The 23334-nt window shown below is 47.9% G+C and overlaps 1 protein-coding gene and 1 long non-coding RNA gene across 3 annotated transcripts in view; one reads left to right on the top strand and one right to left on the bottom strand.

Annotated features, from left to right (window-relative positions):
- The window catches only part of LOC105566951 (protein Wnt-5b-like), a 26061-nt gene extending 3287 nt beyond the window's left edge, over positions 1-22774 (bottom strand). The window contains exons 1-4 of one of the 2 annotated variants that reach the window (XM_012021406.1): positions 19648-22774; positions 7447-7559; positions 1272-1537; positions 1006-1186 (exon numbers count right to left, since the gene is read on the bottom strand). In XM_012021406.1, coding sequence (XP_011876796.1) covers positions 1006-1186; positions 1272-1537; positions 7447-7544 — 545 coding nt within the window. In that variant the 5' untranslated portion in view covers positions 7545-7559; positions 19648-22774. Of the gene's footprint in view, positions 1-1005; positions 1187-1271; positions 1538-2211; positions 2874-7446; positions 7560-19647 lie in introns of those variants that run through there. The other variant, XM_012021405.1, reaches the window with a different exon arrangement.
- On the top strand, positions 12222-17935 carry LOC105566950. The gene is made up of 3 exons (XR_001009322.1): positions 12222-12331; positions 13536-13766; positions 15736-17935. It is a non-coding gene; the product is annotated as an uncharacterized LOC105566950 (long non-coding RNA).
- Positions 22775-23334: the final 560 nt, after the last annotated feature.

The following is a 23334-nucleotide window of genomic DNA, read 5'->3' on the forward strand; positions in this document are numbered from 1 at the left end:
GAGAGAGAGAGAGAGAGAGAGAGAGAGAGAGAGAGAGAGAGAGAGTCCCCTATAGTGAGATAGAATGCTAATAGCGGAGTTTCTGTTAAATTAATAGGAATCAGGTGATTCCACCATGAATTTATTGCCCTTGGAGCGAAATCTGTTTAGCGGACAATTCATTTTTTCATTCGTGCAATCGTTACGAAAAAAATTTGTGATTGATTTTGGGTGTTGAAAACCTGCTATCTCATAATAGAGGACTTTTCTCTTAAAATGCACCCTGAAAGTCATGTAATCGTGGCATTTTGAAGAATTTCAAAAAACTCATAATAATTCTTCTCGAAATGCCATGTTGTTCCACGATTACATGATTCTCGAGTAAATTTTAAGAGAAAATTCTCTCCGTGTAGGCAGATGTTTATCTCATGCTTTCGGGCTTTGGAGAATTTACGAAAAAATTCAACCATCAATTATTTCGTATCGGGACCGTGTCACGAGTCTAACGAAAAATATAATAGTACCGTTTTAATCGATATTGTATTAATTGTATCGCTAAGCGGTGACTAGAAGAATTTGTTTTCGGAAAAATAATTTCGCGACGATGTTACTCGGCGTGACTGTTATTATTATCGAAATATATTACGGCGGTAGTCGTTATCTGGATACGCATGGCTCTCGCGGGCCTTTACGATCCATCGGTGGACCATCATTAATCAAATACCGAGGACCGGTTACACCGTGTTAATCAGATATAGAGACTTAGGAAAAATGATGGCGCGCAGAAACATCGTCGCGCGTATCTTTTCGCGCTGGCACAACATCTTATTACCGACGAAAACACGCCTCAAACCAGTTTCCCCGGCTTCTCCGTGACGTTCGCGAGAAGAAGAGAGGAAAAAAAAGGGGGAAAAGAAAGGGAGGAGGGAAAGAGAAAAGGAAGAGCCCGCCGGTGTATTCCTTCGAATCTTTTAGCCGTTACCGGCTTTTATAGGACCGGGACTTACGCGAGCCGCTCGCACTTACTTGTAGCCGTACTCGAGATTATCCCCGCATCCGCCCCAGATCCAATCGCGCTTCAGATCCTTGGGCCGGCTACTCCTGGAACATCCGCACGACGACAGCTGGCCGTCCCGGCAGGAGCGGCTGATGGAGTAGACCACTCCGGCGGCGGTGATCGCGTGAACGAACGCGGTCTCCCTGCTCGCTGCAACGTCGTTTCGATTAGAGAAAATAGATGAAAAAGTATCGCTGCCATTCAGGCACGGTGCCTGAGCGAGCATTGTAGCTACCTATTCTGAGTATCGGCCCGAACACGGTCTCGTCGTGGACGGTGGAGCAGTTCCACCTTCTGTCCTTGAACTGATGCTGGCACTCCACGACGCCGTACTTTGCGCCCTTGGCCACGCTGAACATGTGGTCCACGGACAGCTGGCAGAGCTTTCCCTGGCCCTGGGACAGGCCCTTCAGACCGACGCAGACCGTGGAAGCACTCGCGTCAAACGGCTCCATCGACTGCACCGGTTCCAGTTGCGGCAAGTGTCGCAGACCCAGGTTTCTACAAGGTGCAAAGTGACACTGTTAAAAGTACTCGCGACTTGTCGCACTTCAAGGACTAAGGTCTAGAATTGCTTTTCTTTTTAGAAACGTCGGATCGATTGCAATTCTGCCGTAATCCTGACGGGATTCTCATTCCGAGGTCGAAGAGGGCCTCTCTGTCAATTATGTCACGCCGTCGACGTAAGTTCGACGACCGTTTGGAGAACGCCGTGACGTCGACGGAGCATCGGCCGCAGCCCCCTTATAACTCCTGGAGATTTGTTACGCCGATTATATTAAATTCGGTGCGGGGCGGCGAGCGTTCGTGGGCGCGGTGCGGCCCTCGGGTTTCCTCCTTAATGGCGCATTTGTGAGTCAACCGTGCGAGATGATGGAACGGCACCGTCAAAGACAGAAGCCGAGGGCCGGGCGCGACCGCGCCGGCAAGGGCCCCGCCAATCTGAAATTCGAAACGGCCGTCGCGTCGCGTCGCGTCATGTCGCGTCGTCGCGAGCGAAGGTCTCAACAGCCGAGCTCGAATCGCGTCTCCTCCCCCCGTTTATTCCCGTGAGATCGTCCGTGGAGAAAAATCCCCGGGAAATATAGCCGGCGAAATCGCCGGCCAACCCGACGGATCTCGTCCCGGAGATTTGAACGCTCGCAATTTCTGCGCCAGTGACTCCGACAAACTACCTGTTTAGCCAACGACGATCTACCGTGGTGGATGCTGCACGCGCGACCCGTGTAGACCGCGTTTGTACTTTATTGCGACAAGCCTCGAATATTGTGGCCAATGTTTGCCACGGGACATCGTAAGATTGAGAAGTTAACGGCGATAAGTTTGACACGTACATTTTTCTCCCATCAGCGCACGCCATTTATAAACCATTAGCGGTTGTTAAAACGTGACGTGCTGAAATTTACAATGTTTTGCCTGCAAGTTTTTAACTTTATCGGACGTCTCAACTACACGAGTGGACTATCATATTCGCGCTGTCAAGCGACGAATAGTGCTTTACCATTAATTTATGGACTTAATATATACAGCCTTGGCCCAAAATATTTACCACCTACGTGAAGCCTCAATAACTTTAAATTATTTTACGTTCAGGTTAAATAAACAACACCGGTTGATGTCTTTTTGTAACGCTTTATGGTGTGTCTCGATACTATGAGGACATTCCACTATTTTTGCGATTTGCGTTTTATTTTTCCTTCCTCAAAAAGTAATTGCATTTTAATCGTTTAGCTAAATTCAATTCGCACGTTTTTCCTTTGTTTAGGTTATTCAGGGCTTGTTTTCTGTTCCTGCACTGGTGAACTAGTGCAGTAAGCTAGAATGAGAAAAAATATACTTGTCTTACTCCAATTTATTGCACTAGTTCACCAGTGCAGGAACAGAAAACAAGCCCTCAGTTTAACGTGCCGATACGTCACAATATACAAAATAGTTGGTTGTAGTGAAAAGAAGTTACATTCCTAAGCATTGAAGGGGTCGCAAATGCTTTTGGCCAGGGCTGTACGTGAACATTTTAATCTATCGATATGATCTATTTTATGCAGAATGGGCTTGATCTTTGCCAAGCGCCATATCATACAGACCAAAGTGTGCGATTTGCAAATTTTAGCCGATTATAATTGGTATTTATTATCGTAATGTCATCTTATTTCATACCCTTTTTTCTATTCGATAATTTTTGAATGATTAACTTCTTATTCTTTGACCTCTCAGTCCCTTTGTTATCAAATCATTGCTAAAGCTGGCGAAGTAAAGTCGAAATGTGCAAATGTTTAAAGTCGCATTGTAAATAAGTATGATTGTATTTGAAACCAACGACCCTTATTTACTCGTAAAACTGATCGCGTTGTTCTTTCTACAAAGATTTGAGTAAATCCTACATTTTCATATCTTGTCAAAAACAACGGAGATACTTAGAAGGTTCACGACGAAGAGGACACCCTGTGTAAGATTAGGCACGTTGATACTCGCACGCAAGGTACTCTGCTCCTGCTATGCGATTTAAGAAAAGGAGCAAACTTTGCAATTACATCTCGCAATCTCAAGTCTGGGCTTCCGTCTCGCGATCGCTTTAGTCCGGCCGCGACGTACGCAGCGAGTCGCGACAACCTGCACGACGACTCGGTGCAACCTGGACGACCTGCGCGAGCGTGACTCAGGTGAATACTCGTTGGGATTGTCGGCGACGTGACGCGACCGCTTGTATGGTGTATCAACAGCGTGCGTTACTTGGGAATTTCTACAGCGCAATTATTAGAAGACTATCATAATTTCGTCAAATTGCTGGTGTACTGATCTCTAGAGATGTGCGAATCGAGGATTTTTCTGTCCAATCGAATTTTACCTCCCTCTTCGAATCCAAATCGAACCGGATTTTACCAAATTTCATACGAATCGAATCGTTGAATAATCATTTCCAATTAACAATATAATTGTTGTTAGATCGAATTTTAACACGTAGGTGGTAAGAGAATATTTTGACGTGGAAATAGTAATATTGATTAGATAATATAAATTTGCCTTGACGTAAGGAACATATTTAATATTGAACGTAAAGCTGACGAAATACACCTGCTTTGTTCAGTGTCGCAATAATTAGGTAAATCTCAGGTAACTTGTTACAATGTTCTAATGTAATCCAATTATACATCATCAATTATATGAATAGCAATTAAAGTAAAATAGTATAGTTTGTAGTTGATCAACTTTTTGCGGTGGGCGGTTGCACAGAGAGCACCTACTGTACCGAATGTACCTGTTATTAGCGCAATCTTACTACTTCATTAATAAGAATCATACTTTTATAAGATTAACCGTATACGATTCTCAATCGAACCATCTACATTCGCAATTGTCAAATGGTTTCGATTCGAATCACAGAAATTCAAATTCGAGTCGCGTATCAGGCGAGATCTAGTCCGATTCGATTCGTATTCAAATAGTTGGCACATCTCTAAATGTGATTCCGCGTTGAAAATTGAGTAATTCTCGCCTGGGTCATAGTACAATGAGTGGGATTTGTTAACGAAAACAACCACGTCGAAGTGCGGGAGAGAAGGAACGCACCTAGGACGTTTCCCAGGATGTTTTCTCGTCCGGTATCGGAAAACAGAATCCCGGTACTCGCCCCGTCTATCGCGGTCCATCCGAGGTATCGCTGTGACCGAAAGAGAGAGAGAGAGAGAGAGAAAGCGGAGTCGTAAAAGTCCGCGCGAGCGTCTAGGGAGTGTAATAGACGACATTAATATTCTGGAACACGCTCCGGTGACGATATATCATCGGCTTTACACTCCCCTAAAACAATGGCGCGGACAAACCGCGCGGGCCGGGGAAGGAGCCACGCGGCGGAAAGAGCGATAATATTTCGACGGGGCACGGCCCACGCAACGCGCACGGCGCGGGGCACCGTCGTCGTCGCGACGTGGGCCGCGCGGGGCCCGCAAAATAATGCCCCGTGTCTCCTAAGAGATTGCGGCTACATCCGCAGCGAGAGACGCGTATGGTGTATATATATATATTCGCATATACGGGGTGTCCCGAGGCGATCGCGCGGCCGCGCGCGGCACGGAATGGGATACTGTCACGCGTAAAGGATCGCGCCGGGTTGATTAACCAACCGGGCGATTAATCCGGAATGGGGGCTGCATGGGAATTGCGAGACACGGGACACGAGGGGAGCCGAGCTAATGCGCGTATCGTCGGAAACGCGACGATTTCCGACTTGCTGACTCCTCGCTCTCCTTCGTCACCGAATTAGCCGTACGAGAGCGTGTCAGAGGAGCCAGCCTTCAGGGGAGGCCTGCGAGCGCATTCCGACGAAAAGAAAGAAAAAAGCGGGCGAGGATCCTCCTTGCGAGAGATAGGGTACGAGAGGTAAATTCGGAGCGAAGGAGGGGCGATCCGGCCGGGGCACAAAGGCGCGCGGGCGTCCGGGACCATTCGGTGATTGGTCATGCTCACGCGGGGTAGAACACAGGGGTCGGAATGGCAATTCAGAGATTAGACACACTCCCGGCGAGCGGAGAACGAGCGACTCGATTGGGAACGGGGGCTTTCATTCGCGGCAAAAGAGAGAGGTTTTCAGGGGGGCCGCGCGCACGAAAGATACCTCGCCCGGATTCCCACGACGCTTCGCGGGCACAAAGGCCCATAAATTCGAAATCTGGTGTGAAGAATCGCGCGCCGACTTGTCTCCTCGCGGGGCGCGACGCGTCGATCCTTAAATCGCAACCGGACGATCGTCCGCGGCTGCGTATAATTAATCGCGAGTCGATTATGTTCCCGATGGGAATATAATTCGACGATTCGAGACGGTAACGCGACTACCATGAACGAAAGAGCCGCTTTCGATTCACTTACGATTCCCGGCGGGGGATTTCGATCGACGCTTCGCGACCGCCTCTTTAACGAGGGATGTAAGGAAGCGGCAATCATTCGGTATAAACTGCCCGATCATTTATAGCGAATTCGCACGGAAAAAGAAAAAAAACTGTAGCTGCCGTAGTTAAAAACTGCATGTGGTAACTAAATTCTAATTGTAAAGTATGGACAACTAAGATTTAGCTGTAATAGAACTTTGTAGTTACGATAGCAAAATATTTTTGGCCAATCATGATCAGCTATGGTAGCGAACAATTTTTTCCCATTGCGGTTGCTTGCACTAGTACACACTGGGCTGTCCCTTCTGCGCACCCGGCATTTTGTTGGCCACAGTCAATGAGAAAAAAGTTGTATGTGTGGTGGCGTAGCTTTGACGAGTACGTACATACACACACATACGGCTGGATTGCTGACCAAAGCAATGGCGGAATACCATTGCGTGATCGAAAAGACCAAAGGGCCGACAGAGAGTGAACATACTGGTTATACCAGGGTTGGATAAGTTATCTGTTTTTTTTTATAACTAAGTTAAGTTCAAATTACATCTTTTTAACTAGACACTACCCAACTCTGAGCTATACCATAGTGTAACTAGTGAACTTTGATCTCTTTGGTTTCGATCACGTGGTATTCCGCCATGTTTTTGGTATAAAATCCTGTCACACTGACTACGTTTCCACCGAGGGTCAGAGTCGGGCTAGAGTCGGGTCAGAATCGGGTTGGGGTGAGCGATCTTGCGGTGGAGACGTACCGTACTTGAACCTGAACCCTTACCTTATAAAATTTCAAGGTTGATGAGGTCCGGTGGAAACGACAAAAGTCTTGCTAGGTTCCTGTAATGTTGCCAACAAGTTAAATAGTAATAAGTGGCTTTCTGATTTACCTCGATTCTGTTTTTACCTTAAAATTTTATAAGGCAGGGTTCTGGTTCGAATTTGGTGTTTCCACCGAAGCGCTCACCCCAACCCGATTCTGACCCTTGGTGGAAACGTAGTCACTGTCACACTGATTTCGGCGAGAGATTTCGATGAAAAATGGCGGGTGCGCAGAAATGATCGACGCAAAACGAAACAAGTGACAGAGCGAGCAAGTTGTACCACGGCTTAGCAATTTAGTTGAATTAATTAGCCCGTAGATTAATTCGCTCGCCTCTCACGGTGCTTCGCGTCCGTATACAACGGGATTTCAATTAACCGACGTCAGGGGCGATTACGGCGTCCGGATCGTCGGAAATTCAATGAAACGACGTTCGCATAATGAAGCTTCCTCTTCCACCGTAAGAGCCGGCACCCCACCGGCACGGCGGCGGTTAGTTCATCCTTCGATCGGCGATATGTAGGGCACCCCTTGTCCTTCGGCGTCGGCTTATTTTAAGAGTCGCGCGAGCCTAATGAAAAAAAGTAATCGCGTCCCGTCCAACTATAAATACGCGAAACCGCTTGACACCTTCGATCGGGTTCTCGGCGGGGACAAAATGAGGAGAGGAAACGTCGTCGCGTCACACGCGAAAGACGCTGGAAGATACTCACATCCAGGTCCCCGGTACCGTCGTGGTGGCGGCGGCGGCGGCGGCGGCGACCATCAGCGATCGCAACATCAGGAGTGGACCATTGCCTCGCATCGTCATCCTTCTCCTTCACCCCTGCAAGCATCGGAGGAAATCGGTAATTTCGTATATTGCGGGCCAACTCGCGGCGCGAGCGGAGGCACCGTGTTAATCGCCGCATCGGCAAGACCCGGCCGTAAATCGTGCCTGACCGAACGAAAAAGGAGCGGTGACCGCGGTACGGTGAAATCAAGGTCGGATCGATGCATCACACGGTCGCCGGTGGAAAAATCGAGCCTCAATTAAACGCCGCGCACTCGGCCCGGAGCTCTTGAAGCTCGCGAAACCTAGAAACCGAGGAAACGGCGGCTCGCTCCGTGCGCGTTTAGACGCTACCGACGTTTAAAAGTTGAAATTAACAACATAAATTTAGTAGTCGGTATCTTAATTAAGAATTTAATGAAATGTAGGGATTGCAGCTGGTTTTTTTTTATGCAAAATATCGTTCGCGGACTATTAAAACCGTGCTCGTCGTACATTAGCTTTTGAACTTGAAGGCTCGTGAAGCCTAGAAATGGAGGAAATCGAGGAGCGGCTATTCGTGCCGCGCGTTCAGAAGCTGTCGACATTTAGAGGTTGAAATTAACAATATAAATTTAGTAGTTGGTATCTTAATTAAGAATTCAATAAAATGTAATGATTGCAACCCCCTTTTTTTCGCAAAATATCGTTCGCAGACTAGCATAACCGTGGACTGGTATCCGTTGCATATTAGCTGCTGATCTTGATGAAGCTCGCAAAGTCCGATTCGTGCCGTGCGCTTAGAAGCTAACAACATTTAGAAGTTGAAATTAACAAGATAAATTTAGTAGTCGGTATCTTAATTAGGAATTTAATGAAATGTAACGATTGCAACTCTGTTTTTTTTCCGCGGAACATTATAGCCGCGATCTGGTATCCCTCGCGTATCAGCTTTCGAAGCGCGATAAGAGGATGATAAATAATCCACATCTGCCGCGGGATTAATCCGCAGTTCGTTCATTAACGACGCATCTGATTACTCAGACCGCAGATAAGAATCGCTCGTGCATGTTCGATCTCGTGTCCACGACTCAATAATGTACAGCGAAGCACTGAAACGGGATCAGTGACACGAAGGCGTCGCGACGAGAAGAGAGCCTCGCGCTCTTCTCGCGGTCCTTCCGCATGACGAGTATTATTCCGCACGGAGGGCGCGATAGCGCGACTGATAGACCCTGCAAATCGTAACTCAACACCCGGACTGATATCAACAGTTTGCGCAACGTGAGAGCGCGACGAGCGGGCGCGCGCAAGGTGTAACGTCGCAGCGGCGGTGACACCGCAATCGTCCCGGAGACTCGGTTTGTCCCTTCGTCCCCGAGGTCAGCCCGCGAAGAGGCCTGGCCCCGCTGCCCACGTGGGACAGTGACGTAGCCGAAACGCGCGCGAGCCCGTTTCCTACGTCCGTCTTCGTTAACGTCGAGCACCACCTTGCAACCGCGATATGTAAACAACGTCGAGTGGAGACCCTTTCAAGTTACATAACGGTGCGACGCGGGGTTACCGAGGGCCGCGGAGATTTCGTCAATCCGATCTAGTAATTAGTCCTACGCGCGGTTGTTCTTCCGATTGGGACCGACTTTCGCGGATGATTCTGTTTTACGGTGTCTAAAGATCGTTTATCGAGGTCCTACCTTCGGACTTCGGTGAGAAATGACTCGTCGATCGACGTCGAATCATTTCTCCCCTTGGGAAAGTATACCTTAGAAAAGCTTAACATTTGACGTGAAGAATGATTTAACGCCAGTAGTTGATTAACCAATGTAATATTTTTCGCAATGAATCTCTTTGATTAGAATTTGCCAGCCATTGGTCGTCATGCAATTTTCTGCATTGCTTAAAATTTGACTTTGGAAAACTAAGAAACGCGAGAAGTAAATTTGGGCACTTTAAACTTTTATTTAAGGTAAACTTAGCACTTACTTTAAGAATTGTGAAAAGTATGTGATATATTTTTCTTACGAGAATTTCTTCTTACGAGAAAGTGCTATGCCGCGCGGCCCTCTAGCGGGAACTTCGACAGGCTTGGCTGTCTGAAAATTACTTCAAGTGTCGAAAATTACTCTAAATTTTCTTAAGTAAACTCTTAGATTTGAAAAATCACGTTGAAAAACCGTAATTTCATTCAAAGTAAATTCTTCAAGCGCGTTATTGGCTGCAGAACAGAAGAGTTGCCGAGTCTAGAAATGTTCCAGCTTGTAGCCGATCAACGCGCTTAAAAAATTTACGACGTAAGCGTAATAGTACCCTGAACCTGCGTAAAAAGTCAACTAACGAAACAAATGAGATGAAGCTGAACTAAAAAAAACGCGCGTCTCGAGATCTACAGAATGGATCGTCCATTCCGAAAGAACGATCGTCTCGATCGCGGCACGCGTCCCGATTCACTTCTGCGCAGAATTCGCTCGACGCGGCGGGGAAAGGAGAGCCCGCGGTAGCTCCCTGCCGCTTTCGCGGAGCGCTAGCTCTCACTCGGTGGCTGCTGTATTGTACATCCCTGCCGCGGAAACTGGTATAAACACACGTGTACGCACGCAGGTGTATACGCGCGGGCGCGCGCGCGCGCGCGCGCGCGTGCTTATACGGCACATCGCCCCGTCTATCTAGCCCACGCGATCGGCCCGGCGATATTAGCCGGCGCATAAAACGCATTTGCGATCACGGCGGGAATGTAAACGGCGCGCACCTCGGCCGGTACGCGTCCTCGCCGCGGACCGGCCGCGGATTATCAGCGGTAAAGCATCTCGCTGGGGGCTCGCGGCTGAACAAGACATGACCGGGCGATATAGGATGCAATGAGCGCCGTTGCGTCTGCTACGGAATGAGCCAATTGCCGATTCCGTACGGCCGCGTCGTATAGTTATAATGAGCAACAAAAGGAGGAGAAGCAGAGATAGAGAGCGAGAGCGAGAAAGAGAGAGAGAGAGAGAGAGAGAGAGAGAGAGAGAGAGAGAGAGAATCTCAAATCTAATATTAGGTGCACGTGCATAACGACGCACTTTGCTTAGCTACTCGAGTAGTCGCGCTTGCATAATCCCCGTGACAGAGGCCGGTAACGCGCCAGCTGCCGAATCGTAAAATGCGATCGTAACGCAACTCGGGGCCGATTAAAACGTTCGGATTCGTAGCGCGCGGGGCGACGATTTACTCTCGTCGTTAAGGCGATATCGCAGATCCTTCGCGGGGAATTGGCGGGAGAGGGAAACTTGCAATTAAAAGGGAGGAGACGTCCTCCTTGGCTTGGATCTCTCTCTTGGTAGCTTAATAATAATACTTATGTGTGAATTTTGTGCACTTTTTGTATGCTAAAGTAAAACTTGTCAATTAACATGGGATGCGAGCTGCAAAATCCCATTCTCTCTGTCGTCCGTTCTCGAATTTCTGGATTATAAACGACGATATCGTAGAAATGTGCAAACTATTCAAATTTGAGTTTCTGCGATTTGAGTGCGAACTATTCGTCAAGTGTAGCGCCCGGTATTCACAGTCAGATTTTGTATTCAAGACTCCGTCTTGGATTTATCTAAAGATGCTGCTTGGAGCCAATTTCATTGGCTACGGAGTACCTAAAGATCAGGGTTGGGAAGTAATTCGTTACTTGTGACGAAGTTACAGTTACTTTTTTTTTTGGTAACTCTAGCTTAATTTCGTTACTTTCTCTCCGTCTGTAACTGTAACTTAACTCAGTTACATTAATGGTTACTTTATATATTTTTTAAACCTACACAGATCGCATTAGGCCTTGCGTTTGCGCGTAAACGCTTTTATCGATGCTTTACAATTCAAATGCAGATCTGATATTTTTATTTTTATTGCAAAAAAACTAACTGCGAAGTAGCGATTCGTTACTTTTTGAGTAACTGTAACTAGCTACATTTTTAGCGAAAAAAAACTGTAACTGTAACTAGATACTTTCATAAAGTAACTTTCCCAACCCTGTTAAAGTTGATCTTAAGACGGTCTTGAATATAAGAACTATGGATACCGGCTTAAGTATTGTGATTCTCGTATTTCCCGTTGATAAGCGAAACAATACAGTCGTGTTAATAGACAGTCAGTGGATGCGTCCAGGGGCTCGATTCTTGAATTTATTCGAAGGAGAAACGTATGCGAAAATTCTGCTCTCACAGAAAAGTTGCAAGTTGATTGGCTATTCGCGTGGCTTTAACCAATCGACTTTCAACTTTTCTGTCAGAGCAGAATGTTCGTATAATGTACGTTTCTTCTTCGAATGATTTCGAGAATCGGGCCCCAGTACTACAATCGTTGGCTAGAGGCTCGGACACACGAAGAAACTTAAGTAGTAATACTTAAGACTCAAGGGAAATGACCAGTGACTGTTAAGAACGTAAGCAGCCATTTAAATGTGCCTTAATTTACCTTAAGACGAATTTATATCAATGTTTCCCCACATTAAATTATTCTCTTATCAACGAATTAAGATGCAATCTAATAATTATATGTTGTTAGTTAAAAATTATATTTCAACCATTCGACTCGACCTCAAAAATCCCTCGCGCATCTCAACGATGTCATTTTAAGAACAAAGTCGCGTTTAAAGCGAACTTACTCGTAATAAATTAATAGCTCATACTTGCTTTATTGCGTTGTTATATCCTGTCGTATAATTTAGCGTTATCTCAGATTTTTCAACAGCGAATTTATTCACAGGGTGAATGATAGAGCAGATAAAATGCTGGTCCCGGGGGGGGGGGGAAAAAAGAGTGAACAAAATTCACGTTTAAGGACCTCTGGTACATGGACGCGGATCAGAGCCGTCGATACAGGTAGGCCGTTAATTGTATTCACTAGATAAGACAGCGCGCGGAGAGTCAGAGAAAGAGAGAGAGAGAGAGCGCGCGTTCGAGGGTCCGAGTCGCGTCAAACGGTCCCCCGAGGGTGGGGGTGGAGAAGGGGGGGGGCAATAGGCTCTAGATTTTCACGGAGCGCGCCAAGACGACGACTCGAGCCCTCTTAACGAAGCTGGAAGCTAAGGACGGAGTGTACACACACTCGAGGTGCGCGTACGCGGAGGAAAACGAGAGCCTACCGGTGCCGAGAGAGCGGCAAGCTGGACGACGGGAGAGAAAGGGGTAAAGAGGGGGGCAGGGGATGCAGAAGGGGCCCCGCGAACGGCAGGAAAGAGAGGAGGAAGCTGAGAGACGAAGCGAAAGAGGAAGGCCGGAGAAAAGGCGGTGGAGAACTCTGGGGGGGGGGGAGGGGGAGGGGGAAAGGGACCGCGGAGAAAGAGGGGTATACCGCGAGTACAGTGAGACCGGTCGACGATTGTCAATACAGCCTGCGCGAAGGATACGACTTGCTAGAACAATTCAGATAGGAGAAAAACCAGTCGACTGCGGAAACACAAACTCCGTTCGACGGAGAGGATCGTCCTGCCTTTTAGGAGTGTACGGCGTGCCTCGCATATAATCCGAGGGCCTGTAATACAACGTATACACGGGACGCACGTTGTTTTCGCGGGAGATCGATCATGCGGGAGAGATGCGAAGTGTTTAAAGATAGATCCTTAAATTTAAAATAGAAATGGGACTTAATCGCCCCCGCTGAAAAGGACGTTTTCGCTAGCGTAGCTAATCATGGTTTGCTATCGCATTCTAATACAATAGGCAAAGTAGCAAAATATTTAGCTATCGCAACTAAATATTAGCTGTCCATATTTTACAACTGAAATTTAGTTGCCGCAAGCAGTTTTTAGCTACGGCAACTACATTTTTCTTTCCGTGATACTTTGCGAATTCACTGTGCTGTCTGGGCACTCTGGGGCTCGATTCTTGAATTCATTCGAAGGAGAGACGTATGCAAAAATCCTGCCCTCACAGAAAAGTCAATTGGTTAAGAACCACGCGAACAGCCAATCAGCTTGCAACTTCTCTGTAAGAGCCGAATTTTCGCATACGTTTCTCCTTGGAGTGAATTCAGGAATCGAGCCCCTGCTGTCGATCGCACGCTAATTTCTGATGATTTTTCAAGACGTAGCGTTCGATGAAAAGTCAGTTCGAGGACACAGGCGCTATTTGGTAAAACTGATCGAACGGGCGAAAGCGAGCGAGGCGAGTGGAGAGTACTCAGAAAGATTGCAGCGACGCTGAAGAGTAATTACGTACATCAAGAGGGAGACAGCCCCTTTTTACAGACACGTGAAAGGGACACAAAAGGCCCTCGTCGGACATTGTAATCGTTGATTACGCTCACTGTACGTGCGTAGGTATCCAGCACTCCATCCAATCGTAACTCATAACTTTTACGACGCTTTCGTGAAGGTACCTTATTAACATTCAGCCGCACTAATTTATCCCCGGGAGAACTGACTTTTAATTGGGAGGTATCGGTGTAACGACGTCGTACCTTCTCGTTTTGAATCGTAACGCACGTGACCATAAACAATACGGGGAACTCAATGGATTTCCTCAACGAATCGAGTGATTTTACGAATCAAGCGTAACGGCACGCATTGATACAGGAAAGTCCTTTTCGAGATAGCTTTCTAATAGTAGATAGCAGGTTTTTACCACCCACACTCAGCCACAAATCTTTCTACACAACAATCATACAATCTACCAATGAATTTTCCACTAAACAGATTTCGCTCCAAGGGCAATAAATTCATGGCGGAATCAACTGATGATGCCTATCAATTTAACAGAAACCCCGCTATCCCATATTAGGATCCTATCTCGTAATAGGGGACTTCTTTACGTTAATAACGCGACAATAACAAGTTTAATGAGATTAGAGGAAAGTCCTTTATGAGATAGGTTTCTAATATAAGCTAGCAGGTTTTTACCACCCACATTCAGTTCACAAATCTTTGTTCACAACAATCATACAATCTAACAATGGAGCTATCCCATATTAGGATCCTATCTCGTAATAGCGAACTTTCCTCTACGTTAATAACGCGACAATAACAAGTTTAATGAGATTAGACCCATCGTAGGAGAGTCCCGCTTTCGGAAACGTGAAAAGTGCCGGAAATTGTCTCCGCGAGGGATCACTCGACGGTCCTTTCTCTCTTCTGCTCGCGCGCGCGATCAAGGGGGTCCGGTCCGGGATAATCGCGGCCCGATCCGATCTAAGATAATGGAGTACACGGCCTCGTTGTCGATCACCGTCGTATTACGAAGTCCGGATCCGCGAGAGCTGTCGTTACACCGCCGCGCCGCGTCCCTAAACGTTCCGTGAGACGATCCCCCGGTGATTGCACCTCCGGGGCCAGTTCAGTCCGTCGTACGGGCCCCGCGACGGGGCCCCCACGCGCGAGAGCGGCGCATAATGCGTCGATGATGCGTCGCGCGAAATATCTTACCCGGCGAATATTTCCGCGGCTAATGGCGACGCGACGTCGTAAAACGTTCGGCAGTTTTAAAACACGCTTTTCACCTCGTTTAAAAGGCGTCGTCGCGGACGCGGAACGGCGGCGGGCGAACGTTGCGACGCGATATTATTCGCCCGATAACGACCGACGTCATTAAACAATCTCCGGGCGCGGCGAGAGATCGAGTTCCTCCTCTTTACCGCGTCGCGCGCGCTCGTGCTATTTTTCCGATTGTCCGAGGACACGGAGTGTGTTTACGGCGAAATTTTACGGCGAGAGAGAGAGAGAGAGAGAGAGAGGCCGAGAGCGAAGCGAGAAATTCAGTTGGAAAATATTTCCCCGAGGGCATAGGACGGCGAGCCGATCGCGTCGGCTCTCGTCTGGAAAAATCGTCGGTGCGAAGAAAAGGAAACTAATAGCAAATTCGGTTGCACTAGTGCGCACTGAGTGCACACTAATACTTGTTTATGGTCAATTCTTATATTTAACTTTGTCTTAAATACACGTTCAAAAAGTATTTAGCCAAAAAAATTATCCACGTGGATGATATACAGATTATTTTGCTGGCTACGGAGTATTTCAAGGGATATTTAAGACGATCCTTAAATACAAGAATTGGCTGTAAACAAGCCTTAGTGTGCGCTCAGTGCGCACTAGTTTAAGCAACCGAATTCGCTAGAAGAAATATTAGGGACCAGCTTAAACCACCCGGGCTCCTTATATCCAGAACTTTGTGAAAATGTGCAAATCAAACAATTAAATATTTAAATTAATTTCTAGTGGCGTATAATTTACAAATTCACATGTAGGTATAATAGTTTGAGTTGTTAATGCACTAAACGTAATTTATCACAGAGAGATAAAATGAAGGGGAGGTGCGTCCACGTTACTTGGAAGTCTATACATTTTCCACAAGATCCCGGAGTAGTAGTGGCAGTAACAGTTGGGAAAAGCGTGGCGAGCTTAGTAAACAAATGAACGAGAAGACCCGAGTTCAAATCCACCCACGGATACCGCTGGTTTTTACGGACGCTACCTCTCTCTCGGAGATAAGTGGCAACTAACCGAGAGTATCCTGCCACACATATCCCTGTCCTCCGAAAAGGGGGTTGGCGAGAGGCTAACAACCCCTCACCGTAAAAAATAGCATAGAGAATAACCGAAGTAGTCTGTTGAAATTGCCATAACGCCCTTGCGTTTTTCTTTTGTTCTTCCGATAAATCTAGCAGAGAATAAACCATGCCGCGTGCCATGGCTTTGATGCCATTTGTCATTTGATTATATTCCGTTTTCAAGAGGATTTCAAAATGTTTAAAATAAAGCAGGTCAATCTGAAGCAATCATATATATTAGTTGGAAAAGGCGGGGGTGAGGCCAAAGCTGTCACCTAGGGGTCAACTCTGTATCTTACAATAATAGTGAAAATAAAAGTGAGTGGCTCTAAGGGGACGATTAGAAAGAGACAAAGCTACTCGCTTTTTTTCACTATAGTGTAAGATACAGAATTGACCCCCTTGATCTTAAAGCTCCTCTACGACAACATGACATTCCAGAGAGTAACTGTGCAAAATTTAGTCCAGAAAGGGTTTAGAAATTAAATAAAGAAAACGCACGGGCGTTCTCTTTTATACGCGTAGAAAACGGGGATAATTATACAAGGTATGTCCCAAAAGTAATGCGTCGCATTTTTTTTTGACGCGACTATATGTCGCAGAGCGGTCAGACCGATTTGGATAGGATGGGGGAAGTTTAAGCTTTCCAACGGTTCCGCGCTGAGTTGTCTCCGTGCCCTGGATAGGTCACAATGTGTCTGTTTGTGAGCTCCTGTGTAGAAGTCTCGTCGTACTTACGATGGAGAAAACTGTAGAGCAAAGATACGTGATCAAGTTTTGCGTGAAGCTGAACAAGACGCCGCTGGAAACTTTCGAGATGCTTCAGCAAGCCTTCGGTGACGATTGTCTGTCCAGATCGCGGTCAAACAGGTGGCACAAGATGTTCAAAGAAGGCCGGGAGGAGGTCGCCGACGAAGCCCGCCAAGGACGCAACGTCGCGAAACGACGACAGTGTGACTCGTGTGCGCCAGTTGCTGAATTCTGACCGTCGAATGAGTGTTCGGTTAATGTCGGATTTATTGAACATACCGAAAAGTACGAGACTTCTACACAGGAGCTCACAAACAGACACGTTGTGACCTACCCAGGGCACGGAGAGAACTCAGCGCGGAACCGTTGGAAAGCTTAAACTTCCCCCATCCTATCCAAATCGGTCTGACCGCTCTGCGACATATAGTCGCGTCAAAAAAAATGCGACGCATTACTTTTGGGACATACCATGTAATATCATCAGATTCTCTCTGCGGAATCATCGACCCTTATTGATCATCCCTTGGCAAATAACATCCCGTGAGAAATGACATCCACGGTCCACGGAAATGAGATCGATGACGCTTGCCGGAGCGTGCCTATTGTTCGTGACGGTCGCAAAGTGGAGCAAAGTCGAGGCATAACGGAATGGTCATTTGCGAGATGAACTCCGGGCAGGCCGTTAAAAGGAGGGGTGGGGGCTCGCCTATTAATCCACCGAGACATCGGTAAATCATTGCCGGTCCAGCGACTATCGGGCGGAAATTCTCGCGACTACGGCACGGCTCGTATCTCGAGTCGATTTCCACGCTCGTTTGCGATATCTCTCTTTCTCCGCGGCGATATCTCTCCGGGAATCCGGCAATCTTTGTCCGCGAGAGGCACAATTTTATTACGTCAATCACGTTCCGGATGAAATCGAGCGAAGGGGCATCGGGATCTCGGGCGGAGATTCGATTTTGAGCGAGAAAGTCCCGGCACACGTTCGGAAATGTGTTTCTTAGAAAGTTACGATTTATATGCATTGCGACCGGCCACGCGAACGCTATACGAGAATACAAACTGGAGTACAATATTTAAGGGGATCCTAAAGCCGCTGGCGGGCTCGATCAGTGCCGATTTCCACTGCACAACGTTCGTCCTCTTCGAGTGGAATCGGGACGGACCGATTTCGGAGCGTTCGACGGATGCAGGTGCGCGCCGCGTCTGCAGATTACTTTATGAAAAAAAATCTAGAATTACGCTCACGGACAATAGCTGAAAGGTGAATGGGTTTGAGCGTCCTTAGAGTCGCGACCCTCTCGCGACGCGGGCGAGCGATCGCGCCGATGAAAGCTTATCTCGGCGGACGCTCTTGTCGAGTATCGGATCGCCACCGTACACCGTCATCGCGTATACTGTAACGACCGCCCGCTAACGAGATCCTGTTACGACGGTTGACAGTTGTCCGAACGCGTGTTTCGATCCGCGAGGCTGCGTCGTTCGCGCATTACGCGTATTTCTTCGCCGAGCCTTACAGTTTTTTTTTATCACGGGAAGACCGCGATGAAATATAAGAATCGTCCGCGTACGCGCTTTTGGAATCGCATAATTCTAATTGTTCCCATCGCTGTTATTAGCCGACATTCGAAGAAACGGCGTCTCGTTCTTCTATCGAGGCATGTGCTCTTTGGGCCAGTTTCACAAACGTCGATTAGTTGTTAACCAGAGACTGTCAACTCCCTATTTTCTACACGGAGAGAATTTTCTCTGAAAATCTTGCCTGAAAATTATGTGATCGTGGGACAACGTGGTGTTTCGAAGAATTTTATGAGTTTTTTTTTTAAATTGTACCATACATTTTACTAGCAAGTTTACTAGTAAGTGGTAAAATTTCAAAAAGCTCTCATAAAAGTCTTCGAAATGCCGTGTTGTCCCACGATCACACGATTTTCAGGATGAACTTTAAAAGAAAATTCTCTCCGTGTATTATTATCTTTTTCTATATTATTATCTAACAATAAGAAAAGACAGAGAAGATTGATTAACCTCCGGTTAGCAATTAACTGACGTTTGTGAAACTGGCCCTTATTTCCATTTCTACCAACGCAGATCAACTTGAATCTCGGTTCAACTCACTTTGTATCTTTTTCTAATTTCAAAAATTAGAAAAAGGCTGGAAGCAATTTAAGCTGACAATGAGATTGAAATTAATCTGCGGTGGCAGAAACGGGTGCGTTCCGTTTTTATACCGACAAAAGTTTTTAATTTATTATGATCCTCGGCTGTTTACTCGCAATACTCGCGCGTATAAAGAAGAATCACTTGTATCCACGTGTACAAAATAACTATCAACTTTTCCATTAAATGCGAATGATTATGATATGCCATTTTCGGTCCTCGATTTTCGTAGCCTAATAATAATTTTGTGCTCATTTCCTACACGTTTCACTCAATAAACTGCGCGCTGATTGTTTGTCGGTCTTAAAAAGCACAATCCTTCATTTATTAAAACTGTAAATTCACACACTGAAATCGATAAACAATTTTTATTTTCGATGCTATTTAAATACCACTAGAATTTATTGCGAAAAATATCAGCCAGGATTTGAACCCGGTCCTCCTTCAAACCGCGACGGGTATCTTTCCCATTTTCTAATTTAAATTAAATCTTTTTTGTATTACTTTTTCTTTCACCGTCTCCCCCGTTTTGCAATAAATGAAATGAGATGAAATTAAACAATTTTCTAATAAGTAATTAGGTTTCGCAGTTATTATGCACTTCTATACCCTGCGTTCCGACTCCGAAATATTTATTATCTTAAGAATAATAATCGTGCGGCGTTCATCACGGCGAATTGACCATTATACTAAACTCGCCGGGGTGACCCACGGCGAGTTGCCGTTTAATTGAATAATTACTCACCGGAACGGAGCAAGCCGCAGTCGTTAAGTCTCGGAGATAATTGCGCCCCGGCTCGACTCGCCGGGATAATCTCGTATCGCTCGCTCGTCCTTCCGCGATAGCGCCGATCGCGATATGCGAATCGATCTCGCCCTCTCCTTATCGGGAATCGTCGCGACGGGACCTCGTCCTTTGAATCGTGAACAGTCCTCCGGACGGAAACGTTCCTCTCCTGCCTCGCGCGACACGACTCCGCGCCGTCTCACGTCTCATTTTGCGGCTCATAACACCTACCGACTCGCATAATTGGTTCGCCAGGTCTCTCGGATCGCACGGAGAAGATCGGGTCGAGGATCGGGCGAGTACTCGGCCGTGGATCGAGTACTACTTGGCGAACCTTCCCCTGCACGGCGCAGCGCGGCGGAGAACGCGCTGGAAGAGCGAGATTTCTTCTCGGAGCGAAACCTGATCGCCTGGGCGAGCTGCTCGCGCGGTCACGCCAGCGCGCGATTGCGATCTTGACGGAATAATTTCCGCCGAACTCTTTCGCCGCCGCCGCGAGCCCGAGTAAACGAGTCGCGCCGTTCGGCGCGACTGCCCGCGTGAGATCCCGCTCTCGCGATCCTCACTCCACGAGGATACGCTCGAGACGTCGATCGCGTCCAAGATCGCGCCCTCGATCCTTAATGCGTCGCATTAATTGCCGCTTCAACGGCTCTCGACGTTGAACTTATAGCTCGACTATGTTCCGCACGGATGCGCCTGTAGACGGTCGTCGTTCTTGTTCTACTGGAGAACCTGTCATCCGATCGAACGCCCGAGATAAAGGCGAGCTACCGAGGTGCATTATTCGACGATCCCCCCCGAGCATTCGTTTTTGTATGTCGCATAAAGTTCCTCGGATTCTTCAGCATTCGGGCGATCGGTTCACCATATAATCCGATTTTCTGTTAAATCCCTCTCGACGGGCCGCAAGATCGGCACCGCCGACGACGGCATGGACGAGGGATCCCGCTGAAGCTCGAAGACCGCCAGATCTCTATCCGCTCCAAGACTGGCGATCGCCTTTCCTGGATGTTCGCGGTATCCTCTTCGGAGCCAACGGCGCTTCTCGATCAAAGAGCGGGCGATACCTCGCCCAGCGAACAATCGTCCCGACGAAGAGGCCTGGTCCCGGCGGAATCGAGCTCCCGGAAGACGGAAGAAAAAAATAAACGAACGGGCTCTCGCGGCACCTTTCACCGATGGGGGTTCACTTTCCGAGTCTCGTCCTGCGGTGTCCTCGTACCTCGCGGCAAGAAGAAGAAGAACAAGAAGAAGAAGAACGGAGATGTTCGCCAGTTCGGGGACCCGGTGACTTTTCCTCCAGAACGGGGCTCTCTCCCTCGACGGGGGTACGCGGAAGTGACCTCGTTGGAGAACGGCTGCTGCTCCTCCTCGTGGTGTTATCGGAGGGCCCTGGGAACGCTGCGAAACCGACCGGCGCGGCGTGTTGGTACAGAATGATCGCGGCAGGGTCCACGAGCCTATGGTCCCTCTCTTTTCGCTCTCCCTCCCGATCCTCCCCCCTCGTTCTGTCTATCCCGGTCTCTCTCTCCTGCTCCCCGTGGTCGTCGCGTACCCCTTCTCTGTCTCTTCGACCAGCGCTTCTCGCTCTCTCCCTCGCCCTCGCGATTACGTTCTCCCGCTCCCTCTCTCTCTTTCTCTCTCGTCTTACCGTAGGCCCGCGGCTCTTTCTCTCGGAGAGGGAACCCCTCGATGGTCGCACGAAACCCGCCGGCTGCTTCTCTCCCCTGCTGCTTTTCTGCCTTTCCGTTCATCTCTCTCCCGCCGCTCCGCCCGCCGTATTTTCCCACTCTCTCTTTCTCTCTTTGCCTTTCTCGTTTCTTCCCTCTCCCTTTGCCGCGCGGTGGCTGGTTCATTGGTTTCATCGGTGCACCGGACCCGGGCTCTCCGTATTCTTTTCTCTAATTATACCGTTACGTGCAATCGCCCGTGTCAATTAGCAGCTCCTTTCTTTCGTTCCTCCTCTGCGCGCTTCTTTTTTTTTTCTCTCACCACTCCGACTGGAGATCCGACGTGGCGTGCAACCCCTTCGAAGGGATCGCCGCGCGAGGGAAGGGAGAGGAGGTCGAGAGGAGGCACAGGGCAAGGGGGTAGCGGCGCGCGCGATCGGACCCGCCAATTAATCCTCGGCATCCTTCGAGCCGCTCTCGTGTAACAAGGCCGCCACTCGAACAGGGTTACCCGAAAATCCTGAGGATTTCTTTCAAGGCCCGATTGGGTTTAGTGTGTCACACAAATGTATAATATCCGAAATGTTTGACAGAACTCGATATAAATTTAAAGCGAAGCGCGAAATCTAAGAAAGATGGTTAACGCATATTTAATACTACACTAATGTAAATTAATAAATCGCTTCGAGATGTATCTGTATGAAGGTTTCCTCCCTTTGTCCAAACGAATCAAATTGACGAGGACACAAAATCGTGCAAGATTTTTCTTTCCGGAAGATCTTCCGGAAACGGAAAGTGTAATAGTCAGAACTTCGTTTTTCTGTCTTAGATTCTTACTTTAGAATCTCTAGAGATCCTCATTATCCTCTTGAGTTGGCATCGCGTTCAACCGCGAAAATACGGTCTTCCGATTCTATCCACCTGTTTGTCCCGTAGATGTCCGAGCCTCTCGGAAAAAAGATGTCACTCGTCTAAAGTCCGATGTTACAACCATAAAAACGTGCAAGAGATGTAACATTGTGCGTAAGATAGAGAATTGCTAGTCTGCTCCAATTGCAACGGAAAAATTGCGAGCGACTGTCGTGTATACAAATTATAACTCGCGTATCATTATTTGTTAATCGCACGCAACGAAATGTAGAATAAGTTGTCATAAATCAAGATGGCAACTCTTCAATTTTGATACTTGGAACAGATCTCGCCCGGCCACTCCTACTAAACGAGGGTGCATCAGCGAGAATGCGACGCGACGAGTCTCTCGGACAGATTCTCCGACCAGATTCCTATTAATCTGCACGCGCGATTAATTCAAGGCTCGCTCGGAGCGGCATTTTTCACCGCGCGTAATTCGTCGTCCCCGATCCAAATTGTCTCTTCGCGTGCTAATCGCCGAAGAACAAATAATTCTGCCCGTGCCACAAACAGCGCAGATACTAGCGATAAGTAAATTACAGATACAGCGATAAGTAAATTACAGATTAAGTTAATCGGAGCCGCAGCCACCCTCTATCCTTTTCCCCGCTGGACCGTCCACGGCGCCCGAGCGCAGCTGCGATCGCGCTCGATATCGAACACGCGACGGAGATCGACGGATACGAAGGGGCGGAGGGGGGGAGGAGGGGCGTTTAGCGCTAAATGCGCGGCGTGATTGCCGGGCCGTCGCCCGTAATCGGCGCTTTACCCGCGCGCGCGCGCGCGCGCGGCGATAAACGGCCCCCCATTTATGAAAGAGAAACCAAAAAGTCCGCCCGCTCGTTAGAGCCCCCGGCGGCCGCGCGATGAGGAGATACGGTTTTATTCATCGGCGCGCTTTCTTTCACGATCGCCTCTCTTCCCTTTAATTATACCGTTACGCGCTCTCCTCCCCCACTCCTGCTGACCCTCCAACCCTCCCACCTTTAATTGGCTTCTTCCATTCCGGAGAGCAATGCAATGCCGATCGCTCTCTCGCGCCGCGGGCCGATTTCACCGC

The sequence above is a fragment of the Vollenhovia emeryi genome, unplaced genomic scaffold, assembly GCF_000949405.1.
Source record: "Vollenhovia emeryi isolate VEMERY1.0 unplaced genomic scaffold, V.emery_V1.0 DF939141.1, whole genome shotgun sequence".
Lineage (NCBI taxonomy): Eukaryota > Metazoa > Arthropoda > Insecta > Hymenoptera > Formicidae > Vollenhovia > Vollenhovia emeryi.